At 38.5% G+C, this 25,439-nt stretch overlaps 1 protein-coding gene and 1 pseudogene across 3 annotated transcripts in view; both read right to left on the bottom strand.

Annotated features, from left to right (window-relative positions):
- The window catches only part of PIAS1 (protein inhibitor of activated STAT 1), a 108,310-nt gene extending 93,656 nt beyond the window's left edge, over nucleotides 1–14,654 (bottom strand). For 2 of the 3 annotated variants that reach the window (XM_037054217.1, XM_037054220.1), the window contains exon 1: nucleotides 12,895–12,942. In XM_037054217.1, coding sequence (XP_036910112.1) covers nucleotides 12,895–12,927 — 33 coding nt within the window. In that variant the 5' untranslated portion in view covers nucleotides 12,928–12,942. Of the gene's footprint in view, nucleotides 1–12,894; nucleotides 12,943–14,590 lie in introns of those variants that run through there. The other variant, XM_037054219.1, reaches the window with a different exon arrangement.
- Nucleotides 14,655–24,442: 9,788 nt separating this feature from the next.
- On the bottom strand, nucleotides 24,443–24,909 carry LOC118992493 (glycine cleavage system H protein, mitochondrial-like; annotated as a pseudogene).
- Nucleotides 24,910–25,439: the final 530 nt, after the last annotated feature.

Raw genomic sequence — 25,439 nt, 5'->3', positions numbered from 1 at the left:
TCTGTTTTTCACATGAAGTGTTATTAGGTTAAACCTATTTATTCTCTAATATAATATTTTTAAATTTAAAAGTAGAACTTTGTATTTAATACTGTTAAACATTTTTTCAGGTCCTCATTTACTTGAGTTATCATCATTTACTTTCAATACCCTTTGAAGAACCGCACCCTACACCCTCCACTGCAGCATTAATCACAGTGTAATAGATCACGGATTTTCTAGGTCCTCCCTCCAGACTTTGTGTTTTTCAAGGGTAAGGACTCATCTCTGTATCACCTATGCTAAGTATAGTACACGACACCTAGTTAATGCCCAAGAGATGATGATCAACTAACTCCCCTTTATTCTGTCATCTAACATTCTTCGCAGTTTTGTACCGCCTACAAAATACAAGTTTTGCTTCTTAAATATTCATACTGATGATCTTTAAAACTTGAAATATAATGGGGTCAAGAGTATACAGCCCTGTGGCACATCCTAAGAGATTTCCCTCCACTTAACAATAAAGTTTAAGATTACAAATAAGATTGTTTAACTACTTAGGATTCAGAGGGATCTCTTTCCCCAAGGTTCCCCAATCTTAAGCACTGTCTAAGGTACAAAAGAAAAATAATCAAGGTTATCACATTTGATTTGTGGATTTCAGAGAAAAAAGGTTAAGAAAAAGATGTACATTAATGTTCTAAAAAGCCCTGACAATGATTCTTCACAAGCTTCAGAAAAAGAAAAAAATAGGTTTCAAGAAAAAATTGTTCAAGTCTTGCAATGACAGCTTGCTTAAGTATTCTCTTACATCTTATCAGAAACCTATTAATGATAATATTCTTTCCTTTTCTACACAGAATAGAACACTTTTACCCAATTATTCTACAAGTTATAAGAGGAACAACTTCACAACAAAAAATGCTTTATTCTATATAAAGTAAAATTGCTAAACCACTACAAAACTTACAGAGATCATAATCTTCAAAACAGTTCATTACGGTTAATATTTTCCAAGTTTTTATAGTAGTGAAAGCAAGTTTAAGAAAATGCTCATATTCTCTTCAGAAAAAAATTCCACTAATGTACATAAAAATACATTTCAAGATGAGAACCATGAAAACATACTACACACTCTTCCTGAAAGTTATGGAGAGGAAAGATGAGCTACTCACAAACTCTGGTGCCAAAAACTCTTAACAGAATCAGTTTTAACATACTGAAAATATTAACAAGGGAGGGAGAAAAGAAGGGAGGGAAGAAAGAAGCAAAGCCAAAAATGTAGCCCTGGATGGTGTGGCTCAGTGGATAGAGTGCCAACGTGCAAACCAGAGGGTCCGCGGTTCAATTCCCAGTCAGGGCACATACCTAGGCTGCAGGCCAGGTCCCTAGTACAGAGCTCAAGAAAGGCAACCACACATTGATATTTCTCTCTCTCTCTTTCTCCCTCACTTCACCTCTACCTAAAAGTAAATAAAATATTTTTTAAAAAGCTAGACTTTTCTCATAACTTTGATTCAAAAGCACTTTTCAAGACCTAACCAAGTGTGCCTCACTTGTGACAATTAAGTCCCTTCTTCTTCCCCATTTTTAGGCATAATTGCTGGATTCTATGGGCATGTATATGAGTATTCACCACTGTTAAGCATATTTTCAAAACAGGTTCTCCAAAACTTTCCTCTCATTTCTACCTATGAAATCCTCCTCTTCAAAGAATGCTATACCAAATTTGGTAATTTATAACACTATGATGTAGTTAACTGGTTTAGTTAGAAGCAATGGCTTAAAAACAACCTGACAATAAATAATGTACAAAACTAATATATCACTACCAGTTTCAATTTTATAAGTAACCTATTATTCCAAGTTACCTGGGAAGAAGCAGGGATTAGATAAAACAAGAGTGCACAAATTATAGGCCTCAAAATTTTGGAATATTCTATTAAGTTTGATGTTTTATCAGTCTTCTATAAGTGATACATTCTTCTACAAAGTTATACATATTATTTTGCATATACTATACATTTATTTATTTTTTTAAAAGCAACCTAGTGCCCCGACCATTGTGGCTCAGTTTGTTGGACATCGTCCTGCAAAGCAAAAGGTCACGGTTCCATTCCAGGCAGGGCACATGCCTGGGTTGCAGGCCTGGTCCCCATTTGGAGTAAGTGCAAGGAGCAACCAATCAAGATTGCTTTCACACATCAATGTTTCTCTCTTTCTCCCTCCATTATGCTATCTCTAAAAAACAAATAAATAAAAATTTTAAAATAAATAAATAAAAGCAACCTAGCTTTGTCTCAGAAAACAACTTCTACTATCACTCAATATAAACCTTTTAAAATCATAAATAGGCTTTTTCTTGGCATCATTAAATGTCTGAATTTTAAACAGATTCTTGGACTGGGGGCTCATATCTATCAGCTACATTCACCATGAAGCTCCATGGGCTTCTTTAAATTAAAACTTGGGCTTCTTTAGCATTTTGACTTTTCTAACAAAGACATCATGGAGAGGATAAATAGGCTGGGCAAGCGATTTCTATGTCTCTTCCAATGCTATCTATAATCAATTTATTGACCACTTCTTTCAAGACATTTGTTTGTATTTGTCTGATTCCCATAATCATCTTCTGGATTTGGCAGACCTGTTAATACTGAGCACAAGTGGTCTTCTGATTTTGACTGTTGCATTTTTTAGTAAAAGCAGCACAAAACATATAAAGCAAATAACCATCTTGACATCAACATGAGATTCAATCATGGTCTGCCATTTTTTGATCATGGAGGACATTTTGTCAGGGTAAGATACATGCTGTAGAAATTAGCTGCCCTGAATATCCTCAGTAATTAGCTTGCATTTTCTACATGCAACTTCATCATTCAGCAGATCAGCTAGCTAGGCTCACTTCAAAAACACAAGCTTTGGCCCTGGCTGGTGTAGCTCAGGGGACTGAGCACAGGTGTGGGAACCAAACAACTGCGGTTCAATTCCCAGTCAGGGCACATGCCTGTGTTGCAGGACCAGTTCCCAGCAGGGGATGCATGAAAAGCTACCATACATTGATATATCTCTCCCTCTCCCCTTCCCCTCTAAAGATAAATAAATTAAAATTTAAAAAATTAGCCCTGGCTGGTATAGCTCAGTGGATTGAGCGCGGGCCTGCGAACCACACAATTGCAGTTCGATTCCCAGTCAGGGCACATGACCTGGGTTGCAGGCCAGTTCCCAGCAGGGGACTCATGAGAGGCAACCATACATTGATATTTCCCTCCTTCCCTCCCCCTCTAAAGATAAATAAATAAAATATTTTTAAAAAATTTTAAAAAACCACACAAGCCTTGGAGACCATCAGATGCAATTTTGGTTCCTTGAATTCTCATGACCAGTGTTTTTTCAATGTTTCTTATATTGAACATAGCTGGTGCTTTCACATCACACCAATCTTTCTTAGAAAATGGATCCACCACTTTCTTCTTGCCTCCCTTTCTGCCATGTTTCGTAAGGCACTTGTTCTGAGAACCACCATGCTGCTGCTCAGAGAGCCAAAGGGCTCAATGTTAAGTCTTATTTCAACATTGGCAACTACTTAAGAATGGTTATCATAAATTAATATAGTTTACATGATGAGCTTCACAGAAAGTTTACAATGTCTACCAGTTAAATACAAACTGACCATACACAACTATCTACCATATTCCCTCCCTAAAAGGAAACAAAAAGACAGTAAATAAAGAAAAATTAACTCACAAGGACAGAGAGCAAAACATAATAACCGACTGATTTTATTTTAAAAAAGGCAATGCTCCAGTCCTCTAACATAAGAAAATGGAAAAAATGGAAAGGAGAAAATTAACAAATTACTAGTGGATTAATACGGGATAATTTCCTAGAAATAAAAGCCATGTGCCTTCACACTGAGTCACAAAGTACCTTAGCACAATAACTGAAAAAATACACCAAAGCTTTTACACCAAAGCTTTTAATCTCGAAGTTTGAGCACACCAGGTTGTGCTCTCCAGCATTGTGTACTTTAGTTTGTTACAAAAGAAAAAAAAAGAAAATAAAATGTTTGTCCTAACTGTTCAAAATCATATCATACTTCAAATTGTTTAGTGTTTCATATCCAAGAGATAAACCTATATTTTAGAAAAAATTTTCTGAAAAGCTAAGATTTATCAAAAATTGTTAAACTAGGCCCTGGCTGGTGTAGCTCAGTGTATTGAGCGCGGGCCTGCGAACCAGACTATCGCAGTTCAATTCCCAGTCAGGGCACATGCTTGGGTTGCAGGCCAGTTTCCGGCAGGGGCCAGTTCTCTGCAGGGGATGCATGAGAAGCAACCATACATTGATGTTTCCTTCCCTTCCCCTCTAAAGATAAATAAATATAAAATATTTTTAAAAAATTGTTAAACTAACATTGAGTAAGATCATTATTAAAATTCAATGTTAACTTTGTTTAGACTCTTCTGCTCCTAACAGATTTTGGTTACTTTAATTTAGTTTGGCAAAACAACTAACCTAAAAAGGAATGATACTTTTGTAAAACCATGAGGCTGGGAAGGGAGGGGGAGGCAAGTAGCTGAACAGGTGAGACACAGGAATCTGAGAACAAAATACTTCATATAAGTTCTTCAAAAGATTAAGTCATGGTAACTAATTTTTTTTCTATCAGCCTAAAACATTCATATGGGAAAGTTGAGGAGAACCAGTTAATTTTCTTAAATATAATTCAGAAATGTAGAAATTCAAAAGTTAAGCAAAAAGTACTTATCAACTATACATATTATTGTTGGTCTTAAGCATATAATTATGATGAAAGATAGTATGTTTCTATGGGTCCACTAGACTAAACTGTTTCCTGTCAGGAACTATGTTTTAATATCTTTGTATACTGATGACTAGCACAGTACTAGACACAGTAGACATTCAAATATTCACTGAATAAATGAGTGCATGAAAAGGCCTAACATATAGAAAGTAAAAAAGGTTCTCTTCACTACCTAGTTTTAATGAGCTAAGGCTACAAAAGAAAATGTTAAAGAATTAAATAATTTTTAAATTAAACCAAAAAATTATTTCCATACTAATAAGGGTTTTATTTACTTCTTCAAACACCCTAAAGCCAGAGCTAGTTAATAAGAGCTAGAGTTTAACTATTTGTACTTCATATCAGTATTTTTCCCTTGGTTAATTTTATTGGTAGAATTATCTTGGACCGAAGACACACCATTTAAATTCCAATAGCATTCACTCACAGCATCCTCACCCTGTCCCCATACACAAATATACATCACCCTCAGACCCCAATTCTCCCAAGGAATTATGCAGTTACAATGACAGATGTTTGAACAACAATAACAAGGGGCCACTTTTACTAATGCTACAAATATTTGCAAAATACACTGTTCAGTATCATGCTCCACACTCAAATAAATCATCTGTTCCATCAGCGGATACCAAAAACCAGTAACTTAGTTGAGTATGAAGGTTTACCTACAAGCAAATATGTTCTAAACAATCAATTATCATCCAAACTATAAGTAGCAAAGTCAAACCTACTCAACAGACCTATCAAATACTTACAGCACATTTTCTTTACATGCAAATGCTGCTAGTTACTAATGAGTTTTCTCTAACATTCTTTCCATTAGGCACAGCAAGGTTGTCACTTTAAAAAGCTTTTTAAAAATAGTCTGAAATTAAGGGTTACTAGTTTTCACTGCTGACCCTTAGTCTGAACTATTCCTTGGATTACTGTCTACACTCAGGAGTGAAAACTAATGGCAATTCTAAAATTCATGTTCTCTTCCCTAAATATGATTCAATTACACACAAAATACCATACTTTTTTTAAAATCCTCACCCAAGCATATATTTGATTTTAGACAGAGAGGGGTAGAGAGAGAAACATCAGTGTGAGAGAGAAACATTGACTGGTCGCCTTCCCATAGATGCTCCAACCCAGGATCAAACCCAAGATCAAACTCGAAACCCAGGTATGTGGCCTAACCTGGACTAGAACCCACCACCTTTCAGTCTATGGGATGTTGCTCCAACAACCACACTGGTCAGGGCTAGATTCTTTTCTGTTTTTTTTTTTTCTTTTTCTTTTTAAGGGCAGTTTGGTGCCACTGCCTTAACTTGTACTAATGCTGCCAGCAGCTTTGTCCACCATTGCTTTTTCACCAATAGTGCAAATGTCAATCTAGGGGGAAATCTCAAATAACATCTTGTTTTGAAAGACCCCACACTTTGTTAACAGCTGGACTAAGAGGAAAGAAATTCAGGAAACAGTAAGGTAAATGAAAGGCTGATGGCCTAGAGGAGGGATTAAGAGGGAACTATAGAGAAGGCATGAAGATAAAGCTCCTAGAAGGAACTGTAGAAGACCTTAGGGTTGGCAGATTTAAAAAGTGAGGGTTTTGTTATCTTAAGCAGTGATGTACCCAGCATATTTGACTCTGGAGCTAAACTTGTTTTTAATAAACTTTTTATTTTAACACTGTTTTAAATTTACAAACATTGAAAGTTCCCATATGCTCCACACCCAGTTTCCCCAATTAACATTTTACATTAATTTAATATACTTGTTATAATGAACCAATGTTGACACATTATTATTGAGTTAGTGAAAAAGTTTCATACGATGGCTCTAGTAGTGCTTAGTTGTCTTTAACTTCATTCAAAACAATTCTGTTACACTGTTATTATGACAGCTGTCATATCAGCAGGCATTAAAAAAAACTACAAAACTGGTGAATTTTTGTGTAGCCATTTTAATATTAAGGATGAAAGGAAAATATGCAACACTGTTGGTGTATCATGCTTTATTATTTCAAGAAAGATTAAAAACAGCCCTGGCTGGTATAGCTCAGTGGATTGAGCACGGGCCTACGAACCACACAATTGCGGTTCAATTCCCAGTCAGGGCACATGCCTGGGTTGCACGCCAGTTCCCAGCAAGGGGCGCACGAGAGGCAACCACACATTGATATTTCTCTCCCTCTCTCCTTCCTTTCCTCTCTAAACAAATAAAATCTTTAAAAAAAGAAAGATAAAAACATAATTGAAATGCAAAAAAAGATTTGTGTTGTGTAGGGAGAAGGTGCTGTGACTGACAGAGTATGTCAAAAATGGTTTGTGAAGTTTTGTGCTAGAGACTTCTTGATGGACGATGCTCAATGGTGGGATAGACCAGTTTAAGTTGGTAGTAATCAAATTGAGACATTAACTGAGAACAATCAATGTTTTACCACACAGAAGATAGCCAACATACTCAAAATATCCAATTGAATAAAGTTATTGGTGTAAATGAAAAATGCGTCTTATTTTACAGAAAAAAACATACAGACTTTTTGGCCAACCCAAAAAATACACATATGAAATATTTACACTGTTAAAAACAATGAGACCACCTCATTTGGAACATGTCATGGAAAGATCTTCAGTTTATGTTCCTTAGTATAAAAAAACAAGTGAAAGGATACTACGTATAGTATGATCCAGTTTATGCTTTTAGGAAATGTATTTACGTATAAGTAGATTAATTTAATAAATACTTACTGAGTTCCTTCTATTCACCTAGTCTGCTTTGGTTCAAGACATATATACATACAATAAATTAAAATTATACAGACACATATAATTAAAAGCCCAGAAAGAAAAATGAATAGTTCAGACACAAAAGGCTACGTATCATATGATTCCATTTATACAAAATGTCTGAAATAGGTAAATCTACAGAGACAGAAAATACATTAGTGGTTGCCTGAGGGTGAGATGAGTTGTGGGCAATGGAGTGATAGCTGAAGGGTGCATGACTGCTTTGGCAGGGATAAGAAAAATACCCTAAAACTGGTTATGGTGATGAATGCACAACTTTTAAGTAAATTAAAAACTATTTAACTGTGCACTTTACCTGGATGAACTATATGGTATATAAATTGTCTCAATTAAGCTGTTATGCTCTGCCTACCCCAAAAGGATTAGATACTAAAGAGGATGGGGAGGGGGAATGATGAAGACCATTAAACCTTTACACTATTGCCCAGGCTGGTGTGACTCAGCAGATGAGTGCCAGCCTACAAACCAAAACATTACTGGTTCGATTCCCAGGCAGGGCACATGCCTGGGTTGTGGGCCAGGACCCCAGCTGGGAGCATGAGAGAATCAATTGATCAATGTATCTCTCACACATTGATGTTCCTCTCCCACTTTTTTCCCTCCCTCCCCCTCTCTAAAAATAAATAAAATCTTTAAAAATGAAAAAAATTTTATACTGTTTACCGCTATATCATTACAATGAGAAATGCATTTATGCATTATCTATCAAAGATATATAAATAAACCTGAAACAGTCTTTCATAAATTATCGTGGATTTAATGTCATGCAAGTTCATCTAAGAAACAAAAAAAAAGTGTGAAGCTATAACTCTATCTCAGAACATTAACAATTATCTGACAAATAGACTTGTGCATCAGCTCCCTCACTAACAAAAATCTTGAACATAATTTGTTCATTTGATAAACATATCTTAAACACCACTGTGAGAATAGAGTGGTATACAAAACAATACTGGTCAACAAAAAGAAGCCAACTAACAGCTCTAGCTTTAAGTTAAGGACGTTTGCTAGACAGCAGCGAGACAAAACATACACAAAGTAGACTGGGGTCAGCCTAAAGAAAATCCTGAATACAAAAGTGAGAGCTAAGACTTTATCCTGTTTTTGATGGAAAGCCACTGGAGTCACAGGATGAAAGGAGTGTTTGGGGGAAATTAACCTGGCAACCAAACCGGAATACTGAGTGCAGAAAAGAATAGCAGGAAAGGTAAGGTAAGAAAGAGATGAAGTTTTTAAAAATAGGATCATTTGTAACAGTCCTGTGAGTGTTAGTGTTATTTCAAGCTTACTAATTAATGTTCAAAGAGTTTGTTTGTTTTATTTACTTGATCGAAGGTTAAGCAGGAAAAAAAAAAAGGTGGTTTGTTAATTTAGATGAATTTTAGAAGTGCATAGGGAAGAATGAGGTTTACCAGAAAATTCTGAGGGCAGAAGGGATTTGGGGAGCTAGCTATCTTTTCATGGGATACCACTGAAACCAAGAATAGACAAAATCAAAAGCAATGGTGGGTAAGGGTAAGTATAGTACAAATATTTTGTAGTTTAAGTAGCAAAAAGTGCACGGCAATTAGAACTACTATAAATTGATAGTAAAGGACATTTCACATTGCTCTATCACCAATTTCCAAAAAATCCTAATGATTAAATTTGTTACATAAATGCAGGTTTAGGTGAGGACCAAATCTGACATCAAATTTAACGTATGATCAACTTCGCATCCTTGATTTTACCAACTGTTCCTTCCACAGTCAGTATTTTTCAGATGCTGTACAAATAATCTTAATCCACATAAGCATTTATTATTTATTAATTGTTTTAACATATAACATTTCCTTCTTAAAATAGAAAAATGTTTTCATTGCCTATATAGCCTCCTTTCTGTAATAGCCTCCTGAAAACAATGTTACCTACCAATCTAATACTATGGCAATACTTCTCTAAGATTAAAAATATGAGTAAATCAAGTTCTCATTTCCATTTTCTGAAGATTAATGTTCAGCACTACATTTTAAAACGCCAGTTAAAAACAGATGAGCATCTAAACAAGGCACATAATCTTACAATATTTGACTGTTGTCACATAATTTTCCAAAATCAAACATACTTGAAATAAGCACATACTATTTCATAATACATTTCATTTTTGTTAAATATTCTGACTCAGAAGAAATGTTCACTTACATTTTATAAAATCTATCTCTGTCATCATTTAATAATCTTATCTGACAGATTTACAGGAGCAAAAATAAAGGTGTAGACAATGAACAAATCAAAAATTACTTATTTCACTCATACTTCATCTAATTAAAATGCCATCTTGCATTGCTCCCTAAAGCATCAAAAGGACTGTCACATTAATATATCTAGTTAGAATAAAACATTTGCAAACTTTTATATCACACTGTTTGTCAAGATATTATTTAAAATAGCAAGACAGTGGAAGTAATCTAATTGTCCAATGATAAGGGACTAGATAAATAAAATACAATGTTACCTTTCAAATGATTATATAGACCTGGAAACGATCATATTTACTAACCTGGAAAGATAGCCATGAAAATAGTAGCTTAAAAAGAATACTGTGATATCTTTTTGTATGCTCACAGAGAGAAAAATCTAACAAGATACCCAGATGTTAACCATGATACTTCTGACTGCTAGGATTAGCAGTGCTAGCACTGATGTTTATTTTTCTGCCTACTTTTTTCACTATTCTCTGAAATTTTCCCAAGCAAAATGGTATTTCCAAGAACTAGTATCTATGACCCCAAATAATAAACTTCAAAATCTTCCTTGCAATAAACCCAAGTAACATCCCAAAATATCCTGGCAAAGAATAAGAGGAAAAATATTACCCACAATGTAACTAGAAATCTTAGCAAATGAGGCAACCAGGACTAACATGGCACCTCTAAAGCAGCCTACAATACATTCTGAAATCACAAGACCTATGTTCAAGTCCCTGACACTTTTATTTGTATGACCTTGAGCTACTTACTTACTCTTTCTGGGTTCCCTTTTTATCAATAAAAAAAGATTATTACCTGCTTTTCCTAGCTCAAAAAACTGTTGGAAAGATCGAACGAGATGAGATATATTATGACCTGCAAAGCACTATATATTATTCAAACACTTTAAAAAACGCGCCTAATGCCAGAGCAGAATACTTTAGAAAACACTACAACCAATTCTATGAAGTAATGAACCAGTAGTTTTGTGTTTTCAAAGGCTCATCATAAACACCCAGTTTTTCAGAAACTTAGATACTTCTTCCCAGGACCCACTACAATCATTGCCCTTTTTTTTAATCCCTAGCTACCAGCAAGAACGGGTACGAATTACACTGAACTCAAAAGCCTCAGCAAGCACCATGGAGCAGCATGGTGATGGAGTGCACTAGGAGAAACCCAAGGTTAATCAGCTATAGACTCACCACTAAGCGCTACAGCAATCAACAGGGATTACAGCAGACTCTTTGAGGAGAAAAACAACAATCACCCAGAAGAAAACGGTGGAGGAAAATGCAGTATTTCAAAAACAATTACATGAAATACGTAAAAACTAAAGTGTTCTATAAACTGTACTCAAATAATGTTCACAAAAATGGTGACCTAAAACAAAAGCCATATAAATGTGGCACTTGACAAACGCCAAGTCATGGAAATTCAAAATAAATCCATAAATAAATTGTCAGATATACTGGCTTATATCTAAAATAAAAGCAGAGAACTTACCACAAATACCAAAATTAAGCGGCTATTTCTTGAAAATAAAAAGACAAAATATGATGACAGAATTTACTGACATACTTATAGTACTTTTAAAAGTATGGTTGTCTTCCCATTGAATTGCACCATTCACTAAAATGATTATTAACTTCTTCCTTGCCACTGGTCCTGTCTGCTAACATGCTAACATAACTTGATGAGTTTTAATGCATAAACCATGTGTAGTTTTTAAAAAGTACTTTTAAGAAGAGAGAGATACACGAAGCTGTCAGATAACTCCAAGATCATCCAGCCATCATACCCTCCTGCTTTTAACCTCCTAAAGATAATAAAATCCTCACTCTCCACATTCTCAACAAATGTCACTTATGGGTATTCTCCTAATAAAAAATTAAACCTTTCACAAACAAATGTGTGCAGAGAACTCTTTTTGATATGTATGACTCACAATCCAATTTTTATTGGCAATATCTTTTAAGTGTTGCAGCTTGCACTATTCCTACAGGGGATAAGATCTATTCATTTTTCTCATTTGATTTTTGTAGGTTTGTTACAGAGTTTAAAGGACGCATAAAAAGGGGCTATGAGGAAAATAATTATGAATACAATCCACAACAAAATAATACATGGGCTGTGAATTCAAACAACAAAAAAGTCACTGCATTTACTCAGAGCCTAATGAAATCCTCTGGCAGTACTTTCACCTAAGCATTTTCACCTAAAACTTTGAAAAAAATCTTGGCTTTTCTTAATTCTAAATGACTTTCCCTACCTTATTGGGAATGAATGCTATTTACCTCCAAAAACCATGAAAAAACATCAGAAAATGTCATTTCCAAAAGGAGTATCACTGCAAAGGACATTATATAAACACATTATAAAATAACTATGATAGGCATTCCTAAGATCATCTTCCTCCTCCAAAAATAAGAGCAAATCTAACCACAATCAAATATTAACAAGATTTTTAATACAGCTATCACCTGTAAAGCAATTTATCACAGCTCCTCAAAGTACTGGGCACACACGACAGACCAGTATGTCAAAAGTTATTACAATTTTTAAAAAATGTACAACAGGACCTCAAAAGTAGAAAACAACTCCTCTGGAAAACCTCACGTATATTTTGGAGAGAGCAAAAAAGGGCGATCTATTTTAGAAAAATGTTTTTCCCCAAGTGTTTAGCGTTTATCCGATACTGGCTCATTTTTGTAAAGAGAAATTTAGTACCTAACAAGACTCTCACCAGGAATCTGATCTATCTATCCCCAAAGGCACTTTTTAAAAATGAGAAACAAAGGAGGAAATCTCCCAGCATGTGCTTTCCATACCAATTTCTTTGGACAGCATCAAGAGTGACAATATAGCCAGCACAAGCTTTTCAGCTTTACTCTGTGGTCCATGTAAAACAGAACTGATTAGCTTCATTCAAAAGGATTTCCAACAAAATAAATACAGAAGGCAAAGATCACACAGTGACTACATTTTAAGAGCAAAACTACAGAAAACATGAACTAAAACTTAAAACTGTGTACTCTGTAGTTCAAGAGTTAATTACCTCCAAATATGCAAATTCCTGAGGCTTTTCCATCTCAGTCAGTATTTTAAAACTGGGGGGGAAAAAAGCGAAACTAACCAATCTAAATCTGCTCTCCCTTAATTTGTAAGCAGAAGTAAATTTTAAAAGAATGCCACTCAAAGATAATGTCTGAATATACAAATTTTGGGATATTAACACTGCAAAATTACTGGGGAAAACGATCTTTCAGCGAAGCTTCCTACAGAAAAACTCTCCAGAAACTAACGTGGTGTCTGGTTGTTCTAGAAGTTGTCGTTTCATTATTACGCAGAAAAAAATTAACCATTTTTATTAACTATGAAAAGAGGACCCCTATAAGATTTACAACTGTATATCCCAATCCCCACTGATAGATGTCAGTTCTCTGGGTCAAGATATAACCAGCTGCTTGGTTCACACACAGGAAGCCACAGAAGGGAATATCGCGTTCAGAGCCTCCAAATAATACGCGTTAGTTAAAAACTGCTTGCTGCTAAACCAAAATTATTCAAGCGGAGACCCATTTATCACAATCCAATCATAAGGGTTCCATCCCCCCCGCCCCCGCCAACTGCTTGTGTAGTGGTGTATTTGCTCCGGTAAAGAAGCCATCATCAGGTAAAGACTGGGGTGGGAGAAAAAGCGGAGCAAAGGGGGCACCCTTTCATCCAATTTCGCGAGGCGTGAGTAATCGGTACAGTTGAGAGGAACGGAGGAACGTTCTATTTATTGGGGGTTGAAGTAGGATTAGGGGAGAAATTCGTTCAAATCAACATGGCCAGCAAGATGTCCCTACAAACAAAAGGCAACGGGGGGATATAAACACGAACCATTCACCTCCATCGGCTATAGCAACGCCATCATGGAGTGTACAGAGACCCCCAAAGGCTCCTCTCACCCTCCACACTAGCCGAAGGAAAAGAGGTGCTCCCCACCACCCACGACTGCTTCCAAATACGGCTTCTCCCCCCGGTAGCCCAGAATCGCAGAGAGTAACGTCCCGCCCCGGCAGATTCCCCGCTACCCCTCAGCCGAACCCCGACGCCGCCCCGGGCTCACGAAACTTTACTGGAGCGTCTACCCATATCCCCTCCCCACCGCCCCAGGATCGTACTGCCCTCGAGCGGGGCACCCCAAGAGCCTCCTGACAGGCGGGCAGCCGGGCACAGCCGAGTCCGGGGCGGGGGCGGCAGGGAGGCACGGAGGGGCGGGGCGGCCGGAGCCAAGTTCCCGAGGGTCTGAGGAGAGCGCCTGACAGGAGCCCGGGACTGCAAAGAAGGAAGAGGAAGCGGCGACGGGAAGCTTCCCAATCCCCCCTACATGTACACTCTACCCCAGCCCCCGCACCTCAAGGTGGGCCGGGGAGGCTGACTGGACTGGGAAGAAACCGAGCCTCAGAGGTAGCCGCAGCCCGCACCTCCGACTCCCGATCTCTTCCCCCGCCACCCCCGCCAGGGGCGCCCACAACAATAACACGCCGGCGACGACCCGTCAGCGCCCCCGAGGCACCCGGGGCCCGCGGCCCGCCGCTGCCGGGCCCCCTCAGCTAGGGCCTGGCGCGCCGCTCCTCCCTACAACTCCAGACTCGGATGGAGGCAGGCCCGAGCGGCCCCCCAGGGCCAGACCCATTCCCCCCGGCACCAGCGGCACCGTCTCCGCGGCCGAATATTAGAAGTGAATTCGAGCTGCGCTTTACCTTTAGTTCCGCACTGTCCGCCATCTTGCGTCTGTCAGCGCAAGCGCACTGAACCTCGCCGGGGGCCGGGGCTAGACCCGCCCCTCTAACCAGCTTGGCCCCGCCCCGGCTCGTCCCATCTCGTCCCTCCACCTCCCTGGCCCGCCCCCCGCCTCCGCCCCGCTGCTGGAGCTCGGAGCCCCGCCCCGGGCACGTACAGCTGCGAAACGGACACGTTGCATTTAAATAATGGCGCCAAGAGGTGAGGTTTGACAGTTACTCCCCGTACGGCATCTCCGCCCCCCGTCCAGGCCCGACTAGCGCTTCCAGGGACCCGCCGCCGCCGGAGGGCTGCTGGCCTGAGCCCCGCCCCACGAGGCCAGCAGAACCCTTCTACAAAGCTTCCAGGGCTCCAGTCACAGGAAACAATAGAGCCCCCCTCTTCCAATCAGCACCTGCTACCTGGGGGGTACGCGTGGACTAAAAATAACAATCCGTTACGTTTAAAGATCACTTAATGAAGCATTTCCAGGTTTATTAGCTCAGATCCTCCTCATGACAAGTCAGTGAGGCACACAGGGAAGAGATTACAGTTCCCTTGGTATATAAATATGTATTCAGAAATGAAAGCTCAGAGAGGAAAAGTGACTAGCCCAAACAAGGACTTAACAAGGGGCCTTAGACAAAATTCTGAAGACGTTCATTCACTAACTACTTCGTTTCAGGAAGAATTATTTAGTAGTTAAATACAGGCCCTGTTTCTAAGGGTTATGTATACAATGCGAAGTTAAATACAACAAAGTCCCTGCCAACTGTAGTCTTTTCTATGGGAAAACAGACAAGTGAACCAATAAAGCTACTGCAACTGATGATGTGTACCAGAAAAGAGCAAATGGTCCAGCGAGAGAGAAAAAAGGGGGAGTACTTAATCCTGGGAGGGCTTTCTCCACTAAATTAACATTTAAGTGGACATGAGCACTCTGCCCTCTTCTAAAAGCCTCCTTATACCTCTTCCCCAACCCCTACTTCTCGCTGCTCACTTTTGCCTCATACCTCATGCAAAATACAAACACACACACCATGAACAAGAAAAAAAACCCTTGTCTTCTCACCATCAAAACTACTCTTATAGGAATAGAAATTTGAGGTTACTACGAATGAAAGAGTATTCTTGTGCCCGTGAAGACTAGTCCTTCCACCAGTGATTTGGATTTCCTTCCCTCCCACATCCCTAAGGATTTTACTCCAACAATTAATTACCTTGCCCTCCCAGCATCATTACTTTCCCCCCTTTTATTAGCTTATTCCTATCAGCATATAAACACACTGATGTTCCTCTCATCTAAAACAAATCTCTTGGAGTGCTCGTTCCCACTTCCTCACTCGACATTTACTTCTCAGTGTACTCTGATCCAGTATTGACTTCCCTCATCAAGATCACTTATGGGGAGGGGATATAAGGGGACTAAATGGTACTAAATGGTAATGGGGAAAAATACAATAAATATTAAATTTTAAAAAATAGAATAAAATAAAAAAGATCACTTATGGAGATTACTGATGATCTCCAAGTTTCCAAGGACAATTGCCAATTCTCTATTCTTATGTAAATTGACCTCTCAGCGGACTACAAACATGTAACAAGCTTCCTCACATTTAAAACATTCCCCCCCCACTCCCTGAACTTTCTTCAGTGCTTCACTATTGGAATTTTCCTGTTCCTTCGCTGGATCTCCTTTTCAAAATCCTTGATTTCTCCCCTTTGACTCAATCTTTAAATGTTCCAAAACACAGTCCTTACTCTTATTTTCTCTATCTTCCTCTCCCCGGTGATGTCATCCAAGCCCTTGACCTTGAGTCTATAAACTGATGACTTCCAAATTTCTGTCCAGAGCAGACCTCTCCAAATGCAGTTTCACAAATCCAATTAGCTCCTTAATATCCCCACTCCATGATTCACAGTCATCTTAAACTCAAAGAGCCTTGATTTTCACACCCAATCCTGCCCCTTTTCCCTGTATTCTCAGGGGATGGAACCATCTTTCACCCAATTGCTCAAAGCAAGAATCAGAAAATTATCCTTGGTTCCTTTCTTTCACCCACCTCTCGCACCTAATCCATCAACTAGTCCAGCTACTCTGCTCGAAACCACATCCCAAGCCCTGCCATTTCACAGCATCTCCATCACCATCACCCTACCCCAAGCTGCCATGATTTCACAAATGGGCTGCTGGGAAGACTACTCAACTAACAAGACCACACTAAGACTTCTGCCTGGCCTTAGGCACTTCTGCCCTGTAGAGACTGTAGTGTAATAAAAAATATAATTCGACTTCGTCCCTGGTTTCCAGGGCAGAGTTCTTAACACCCTTGAAATTTCTTAATACTATTGTCTTTTGTTATTCACAATGAGCCTGAGTTTATGTTAATAAGGTCACTCAGGGTGGGGCTCCTGCTGGGAGTTGTCACTGGATTGGAGCAGCAATTTCGAACTGGTGTGCCTCAAGAATTTTTAAAACAAGCAATGCCTGACTACTTCATCAGGGGTACTGACCTCCTTTACCTTAGACTGTCAAAAAAAAAAAAAAAGAGCCAATACAATAGCCATCTGGTGTGACTGGATCAAAATTATACCTATTTTTTCTCAAATCAGCAAAATATATATATATTTTTTGGTGTGCCACAGAATTTTAGTAATTAGTTTATGTGTGCCATGAAATGGAAAAGGTTAAAAATCTCTGGATTAGAGGGAGGTTAATGACTACATGAAAGTACTATACTAGGGGGTGAGGTGCCAGGAGGGATATTGGAATCTCTGTATCTGCTTCCCAGTACTTTGCCCTACGCATCCCTTCCATTTGGCTGTTTCTGGGTTGTTTCCTTTATAATAAATTGATAAACATTAAGTAAAGTGTTTTCCTGAGTTCTGTGATTTGTTCCAGTGAACTATCAAACCTAAGTGGGGGGGTATAGAAATCCTCAAATTCTGTCATTTAGATGTGCCAGGGGCCCATGGGACTGGAGAATGTTCTCTGAAGTAGGGGCAGTCACGTGGGACCAAGCTCTTAACCTGTGGGGTCTGAGCTTATTTCTGGAGTTAGTGTCAAAACTGAATTGTTGATATTGGAGAATTGATGTGCAAAGGCACTATATATTTGGTGTCAGAAGGAATCTCAGAGGCCCCTACTTCCTTAAAAACTATTTAAAATTACATTTTACAACTGCATTGGTATAGAGACTAATGTAATCCAAATATACTTACATTTGTTCTAATTTTAAACATTTAAAACATTTTTGTGGGACCCTAAAACTATTGTGGTCCTCACCCAACACATAAACATTAACTCAAAATGAACCATAAACCTAAATATGAGTTAAAACTATAAAATCATAGAAGAAAACTCAGGAGTAAACCTCTATTACTTGGGTTAGGGATAGCTTTTTTAGATATGGAACCCACACAGACTGTTGGCAGGAATGGTATCGTCACTTTGGAAAACAGTTTGGCAGTTCCCCTGAAAATTAAAAGATGTAGTAATCATACAACCAACAACTGCACCCTTGTGCATTTATCCCAGAGAAATCAATGGGGGAACTTAAGGGTTAAAGATTTTAGCCTTAGCTATGGTTGATAGGCTTAAGTGATTAATGCAAGTGGAAAGCTGTTATTCCAGGAACTGTAATGCCTGACCTACAGGACTCTACTAGGTCCACAAGCAATTCAACCTTTGCGCCCCAGGGAGTCTGCAGGGATGGAGAAGGAATCTGAGTCACTGCGCTTCAGGGAGGGGACACAGATAAAGAATTGCTGATCAACGGGTGGAAGAAGTACTAGAGGGAATCACCTCCGGACTGCAACTGTTATCTCATTAACCTTTTGTTTTTCCAAATCCCTTGCCTACCCTCTCTTCTGCTTATAAAAAGGTAGGCTTGAGACGAAATGTTAAGATGATTTTTAAGGGCACATAACTGCCATCTTCTCAGATCGCAGGCATCTGAATAAAACACCCATATAGATCAATCCTTGTTTCTGCTAACTGGTTCTGGTACTGACAGGCAGAACGAACACAAGTTTTTTGGTTTCAAAATGAAACCTTATTTTCATGCGGAAGATTGTACAAGAATGTTCATAGTAGCTTTATAAGTTCCCCAAACTGGAAGCCATCCAAAGTTCCGTAAATGGGTAAATGGCTAAACAAACTATGACATATCCAGCCCTAGCCTTGTGGCTCACTGGGTGGGAGCATCATCCCATAGACTAAAAGGTTGTGGGTTTGATTCCTGGTCAGGACACATAGCTAGGTTGTAGGTCCGATCCCCAGTTGGTGTATACATAGGAGGCAACCGATTGATGTTTCTCTCTCACATTAATATTTCTCTCTTTCACTGTCTCTCTCTCCCTTCCTCTCTCTCTCTCTAAAATCAATAAACATATACTTGGGTGAGGATTAAAAAAAAACAACTACGACATATCCATACTATGGAATACTACTCAGTAATTTTTTTTAAAAAAAGAATGAACTATTGATACTCAGCTTGGATAAACCTCACAGAAATTACACTGAGTGAAAAAATAAAAAGATACCAAAAGGATGCTTATTACATAACTCTATGTATTCTTAATGAAAAAACATAATTATAGAAATTTAAAAAACACATATTAGCCCTGGCTGGTGTAGCTCAGTGGATTGAGCACAGGCCTGCGAACCACACAATCGCGGTTCGATTCCCAGTAGGGGCACGTAGCAGGCCAGTTCCCAGCAGGGGACTCATGAGAGGCAACCATACATTGATATTTCTCTCCTTCTCTCCTTCCTTTCCCCTCTAAAGATAAATAAATAAATCTTTTAAAAAAACACATATTAGTGGTTGTCAGGGTATTAGGAAAGGAGGGAAAGGATGATTCTTGTCAATGTCAGCTTCTTGGTTTTGCCTTGACCAATGGGGCTCAGTTGGTTGGGTGTCATCCCACAAAGCAAGAGGTTGCTGGTTCGATTCCTGGTCCAGACTCATGCCTGAGTTGTGGGTTCCATCCTTGGTTGGGGCATGTAACCGATCAAGGTTTCTCTTTTGTATTGATGTTTCTCTCCCTCTCTTTCTCCCTCCCTTCCCTTCTCTCTAAAACTAACTAAATAAGAACTTTTAAAGAAATGTCTTGGTTATGATATTGTACTATTGTTCTATAAGATATTAACTTTGGGGGAGCCTGGGTAATAATGACTATGACTTTCCTATACATTTCTTTGTAATCTCTTGTGAATCTATATGTCAAAAGAAGAACATGTACATATTTTAAATATATATGCATGTCTGAAAATTTGTGTATATGCACAAAATGCAATATATAAAAATTTGTGGCAAGAGGGACATCAGCAAAATGGCAGAGTTTGGCGGGTCCAAACTCCACAGAAACACACACACACATGAACAGTCCAATCAACAGTGTAGGAACTTCAGAAAACAAAGATTCACAGCAACTAAACAAATGTTTAATCCAACAAAAGACAAATAGTAAACATCTTGAAAATGGTGAGAAAACTTTATGATATTTTTCCTCAACTCTGCCCTACTCCCTGTCTTAAAGCTAGCAGAACACCTTGCAAAGATGGAACTCTGGTCCCTGGCAGTCATTGTGCTTGTTTTGATCTATCTGGGGTTGCTGAAGGATGAACTCAAACCACGCATCTCCATTTTTCCTAACCTAAAACCTACAACGAAAAAGAAGGGGGCATTGTTTGAAAATGTGGTAAGGTGAACAACCAACCTTCAAGTATCTGAGACCAAAGATTAGGGTTGGTTCATATCATAGACCATCTAAGTCAGGGATGTCCAAACTTTTGGCGTCTCTGGGCCACACTGGAAGAAGAAGAGCTGGCTTAGCCACACATTAAGTGCATTATGACACATCTCATGAAAAAAATCTCATAGTGTTTTAAGTAAATTTATGATTTTGTGTTGGGTCACATTCATAGCCATCCTGGGCTGCAGGTTGGACNCTTGCAAAGATGGAACTCTGGTCCCTGGCAGTCATTGTGCTTGTTTTGATCTGTCTGGGGTTGCTGAAGGATGAACTCAAACCATGCATCTCCATTTTTCCTAACCTAAAACTTACAACGAAAAAGAAGGGGGCATTGTTTGAAAATGTGGTAAGGTGAACAACCAACCTTCAAGTATCTGAGACCAAAGATTAGGGTTGGTTCATAGCATAGACCATCTAAGTCAGGGATGTCCAAACTTTTGGCGTCTCTGGGCCACACTGGAAGAAGAAGAGCTGTCTTAGCCACACATTAAGTGCATTATGACACATCTCATGAAAAAAATCTCATAGTGTTTTAAGTAAATTTATGATTTTGTGTTGGGTCACATTCATAGCCATCCTGGGCTGCAGGTTGGACACCCCTGATCTAAAGCCTTGGAGTAAAATCTGGGGAGAGAAACTCACTGGGAAATTAGAGCATTCAAATTCAAAAGTGCTCATGAACACAGGGGGAATTTAGAAAGCCACCACGTGCCTGGGACAAGATGAATGCTCAGAAAAACCTAGAGCGATCCTGAGATTTCACCACATAGTCAGTGCAACCAGGAAGAGAAGGCTGAGGAAGAATGTTAAATGGCCTGGCTAAGTGTTAAAGGAACACCTCCAGGCAGAGCCAAATTGCAAAGACTGGGAAAGGTTCTTTTATAGATACAAGCATGTTTTTTTACATTTTAAGTTCCCAGTGTACAAGGAATTCTTCATAAAAACACTGGGTGAACACAAGCTGAGGCTTCAACAATCAAGGACAGCAAACCCTGCCCTGGCCAGGGAGCTCAGCTGGTTAGAGCACTATTCCAGTAACCCAAAGACTGTGGGTTCTGGTCTCCAGTCAGGGCATATAAAAGAAGTAACCACTGAGTTCATAAATAAGTGGAACAACAAACTGATGTTTCTCTCTCTCAAATCAATAAAATAAAATAATTTTTTTAAAAAGGCAAACCCCGAAGAAGGGAGAGAATTTCATTTCCACAGATAATGTATTATATTAAAATGGCAGCTTTTGAGAAAAAAATAAGTCACAAAATATACAAACAGGAAAATAAGGTCCATTCTATGAAAAAAATGGACAGAAATGACTTTCAAGTAAGATCAGACATTGGACTTATTACACAAAGACTGTAAAGCCACTGTCTTAAATTTACACAGAGAGCTAAGTGAAGAAAGGAAAAAGATGTATGAACAAAATGAAAATATTGTAAAGAGATGGAAATTATTTCAAAAAGAACCAAGTAGAAATTTTGCAGCTCAAAAACATACCAAAATGAAAATTTTACTAGAGAGGGGTTCAAAAGCAGCTTTGAGCAGTCAGGGACAAAGTCAATTAACCAGAAACTAAGACAAGTGAAATGACCCAATCTGAGGAGCAGGAAGAATGAAAAAGAATAAAAGAAGTGAATAGGTCCTAAGTGGAGAGGGGTACCATCAAATGACCCAGCAGGAAAAGAGAACGTTGGAAGAAATGATGGGCAGAAACTTTCCAAATTTGATGAAATATACCAATATAAACATTCAAGGAGTTCAGTAAACTCCAAGTAGGGTAAACTCAAATTGATCCATGAGACACATTACTGTTAGATTGTCAAAAGTTGAAGAGAGAGAATCCTGAAAGCAGCAAGAGAAAAACAATGTATTTCATCCAAGTATCCTCAGTCAGACTAAGAGCTGATTTCTCATTAGAAAACATAGATCCTAGAAAGCAATGAAATAACATATTTAAAGTTTTGAAAGAGCCCTGGCTGGTATAGTTCAGTGGATTGAGCGCGGGCCTGTGAACCACATGATCGCGGTTTGATTCCCAGTCAGGGCACATGCCTGGGTTGCAGGCCAGTTCCCAGCAGGGGATGCACGAGAGGCAACCATACATTGATGTTTCTCTCCTTCTCTCCAAAGATAAATAAATAAAATCTTTTAAAAATTAAAAAAAATAAAATTCTGAAAGAAAATACTGACTCGTATAGCTCAGTTGGTTGGAGCATTGTCCCATAAACGAAAAGGTTGTGGGCTCAATGCCTGGTCAGGGTACATGCCAAAGCTGGGGTTTGGTCCCTGGTCAGAGCACATCTGAGAGTCAACCAATCAATGTTTCACTCTCACATTGTTGTTTCTCTCCCCTTCTCTTTCTACCTCTCTCCTCCGCGCTGAAATCAATAAAGATGTCTTCAGGTGAGGATTAAAAAAAAAATACTTTATCCAGCAAAATAGCCTTTGAAAATGAAGAATATAAGACATTCCAAGACAAATAAAAGTTAATAATAAAAAAAAACTTTACTAATAAACCTGCCCTAGAAGAAAAGGGAATCTTAGGCTGAAATGAAAGGATAGAAAATAGTAATGAAGCCATGTAAAGAAACAAAGAACATTGGTATACAAAAGAAACTACAGAGGTAAGTGTCAGTATCGTTGTCCTTTTGGTTTTTAACTCTTATTTTATTTTCTGTATGAGACAAATACACACAATAATAACTATAAATATATACTGATGAGCACATATATATAAGAATGCAGTCCATGACAACAATATAAATGGGGAGGGGCAGAGATATATGAGAGCAGAGTGTATATTATTGAAATTTAGTTGGTACTACTCAGATAGGGTTGGAGAATCACTAAAATTTGTACAGAAAGGGAAAAAAAGAAGGAATCAAAAGAGAACACTACAAAACAATCAACCAGGTACCATAAAAAAGGCAGTAATGGGGAAATTAAAAAACCAAAAATATATCTCATAAAGAAAATAGTCCTGGCTGGTATAGCTCAGTGGATTGAGTGCGGATTGAGTGGATACCCCTGCTAACCAGAGTATCGAGGTTCGATTCCCAGTCAGGGCACATTTCTGGGTTGCAGGCCAGTTCCCAGCAGGGGACGCATGAGAGGCAACCATACATTGACATTTCTCTCCCTCTCTCCTTCTCATCCCCTCTAAAGATAAATAATAAAACCTTTAAAAATTAAAAAAAAAGATTTAAAAAAAGAAAATAGTTAAATGGCAGAAGTCCTTTCTTTTCAGTATTTACTTCAAATGTAAATGGATTAAACTCCTCAATTACAAGATAGACAGGTCAGAATGGATTTTAAAACCATGATTCATCTATATGCTATCTACAAGAAACACTCTTTAGATACAAAGAAACAAAGAGATTGAAAGTAAAAGAGTGGAGAATATATATATTCCATATAAAGAGCAACCAAAAGAGAGCTGGGGTGTTTATATCATTACCAGACAAAATGGATTTTAAAATAAAAAGAATAATAAGAGATAAAAAAGGACATCAGGTATTGATAAAAGTGTTTTGGTTTTTTTTTAAGAAGTTGAGTATTTTATTATTAAACTTTCTTCTTTTCCTGCAAAGCTCCTGCTTCACTGTATAAAAATAGCACCAGCAAACTCAGCATATTGCTAAATTAAGATAGTATTGTTCATCATCTGACACTAACAACTAACAAAAACTTTTCTCTACTGCCAGTTATTCCCAATGGAAAGTTCATTAAGTACATTATGACCCAAATCCAGAGACTGATGTAAGCAAATCACAGTATTATATAAGGGCTAAGATCATTTTTACAACTATATTTCACCACAGATAATTTCAGGAATTTTGAATTTTATAACCATAGTCTAGCTTAAAAATTATAGGGCATTGTAAAAAAGATGCAAATTGTATTATCTGCAATCACTAGAAAGTTAAGAGGTATTTTCTTTCTATAGCATTGTTGTAGTTTCTTTTTCAATTGGTATGACTAAAAGTTACTATTTGAAAGCTTCTATCTGCCACTAATTTAAGACAACTATGCTGATCAAGTTGTTTCATACTACTTTGTTTAGGAGGGGGTCATTTTCACTCCTCAATAGATTTTCTGTATTTCTCATGTGCTCCTGCACTCATTAGTTCATCTAGTTCTGAAGGGTTACTCAGTGCCATCTTGATCAGAAAACTGTCTTCATGATAAAATTTGCTGACAAGTCCTGGGTTTTCTGCAAAAGCTTCATTAATTTCAGTTACTTCTGGTAGAGGATAATAGCGTTCACTAGCAGCTTTCACACTTTCCAAAGCACCAGACTCAGCTTGTTTGTTCCATGGTGTCCTAAGTTCAGGCAGACTACAGTGAACAACATCTCCCAAAGCTTCCTGTGCAAAACTGCTGATTCCCACTGTTCAATACCATTTTCTGTGGTTATCCGTTCATATTTCTCTGTGAATTTACACAGGGAGAGTAGATTGGGACCTGTGCACAGCGTTGGAACAGAGTACGCTCTCAAGATCCAGGGCCCAGGGCTTGCAGGGCGCTGGGGCACAGACCCCATGAAGAGTGCAGTCTGCAGGCTGCAGGCGCGATGCCACAAGCTCTGGGCCACTCAGGGCGCTATTGCAAGAAGTGCCTGATATAAGTTTTCACAAATCCGTCTGTCAGCCTCTGTCTTTTAGAGAAAGGGAGGAAGAGAGGGAGAGAAACACCAATGTGTGGTTGCTTCTCACATACCCCCAACTGGGAACCTGGCCCACAATACAGGCATGTCCCCTGAACTGGGAATCCAACTGGCGACCCTTTGGTTCACAAGCTGGCACTCAATCCACTAAGCCACACTAGCCAGGGCTAAAATATTTACTTTTTTTTTAAAAAAAGGTATATGGTGAAAATTCTCACTCCCCCAAATATGGAGTCCTCTCCCTGCTCCAAATTATTGAGGTAGATAGATATCTCTTAAATAGAACACAGTAAGTGCCAACCACAAAGAAAAACATTAATACATTAGAGTATATTAAAACTTAAATATTTTCTTCATCTCTCTGGATTATCTCTTAAGAGAGAGAAGAGATAAGCCAACAATATGAG

The sequence above is a fragment of the Sturnira hondurensis genome, unplaced genomic scaffold (assembly GCF_014824575.4).
Source record: "Sturnira hondurensis isolate 20B ecotype Veracruz unplaced genomic scaffold, ASM1482457v3 Scaffold0008196, whole genome shotgun sequence".
Taxonomy (NCBI): domain Eukaryota; kingdom Metazoa; phylum Chordata; class Mammalia; order Chiroptera; family Phyllostomidae; genus Sturnira; species Sturnira hondurensis.
Note: the sequence above shows the minus strand (reverse complement) of the source record. Positions and strands in the feature narration are given on the sequence as shown.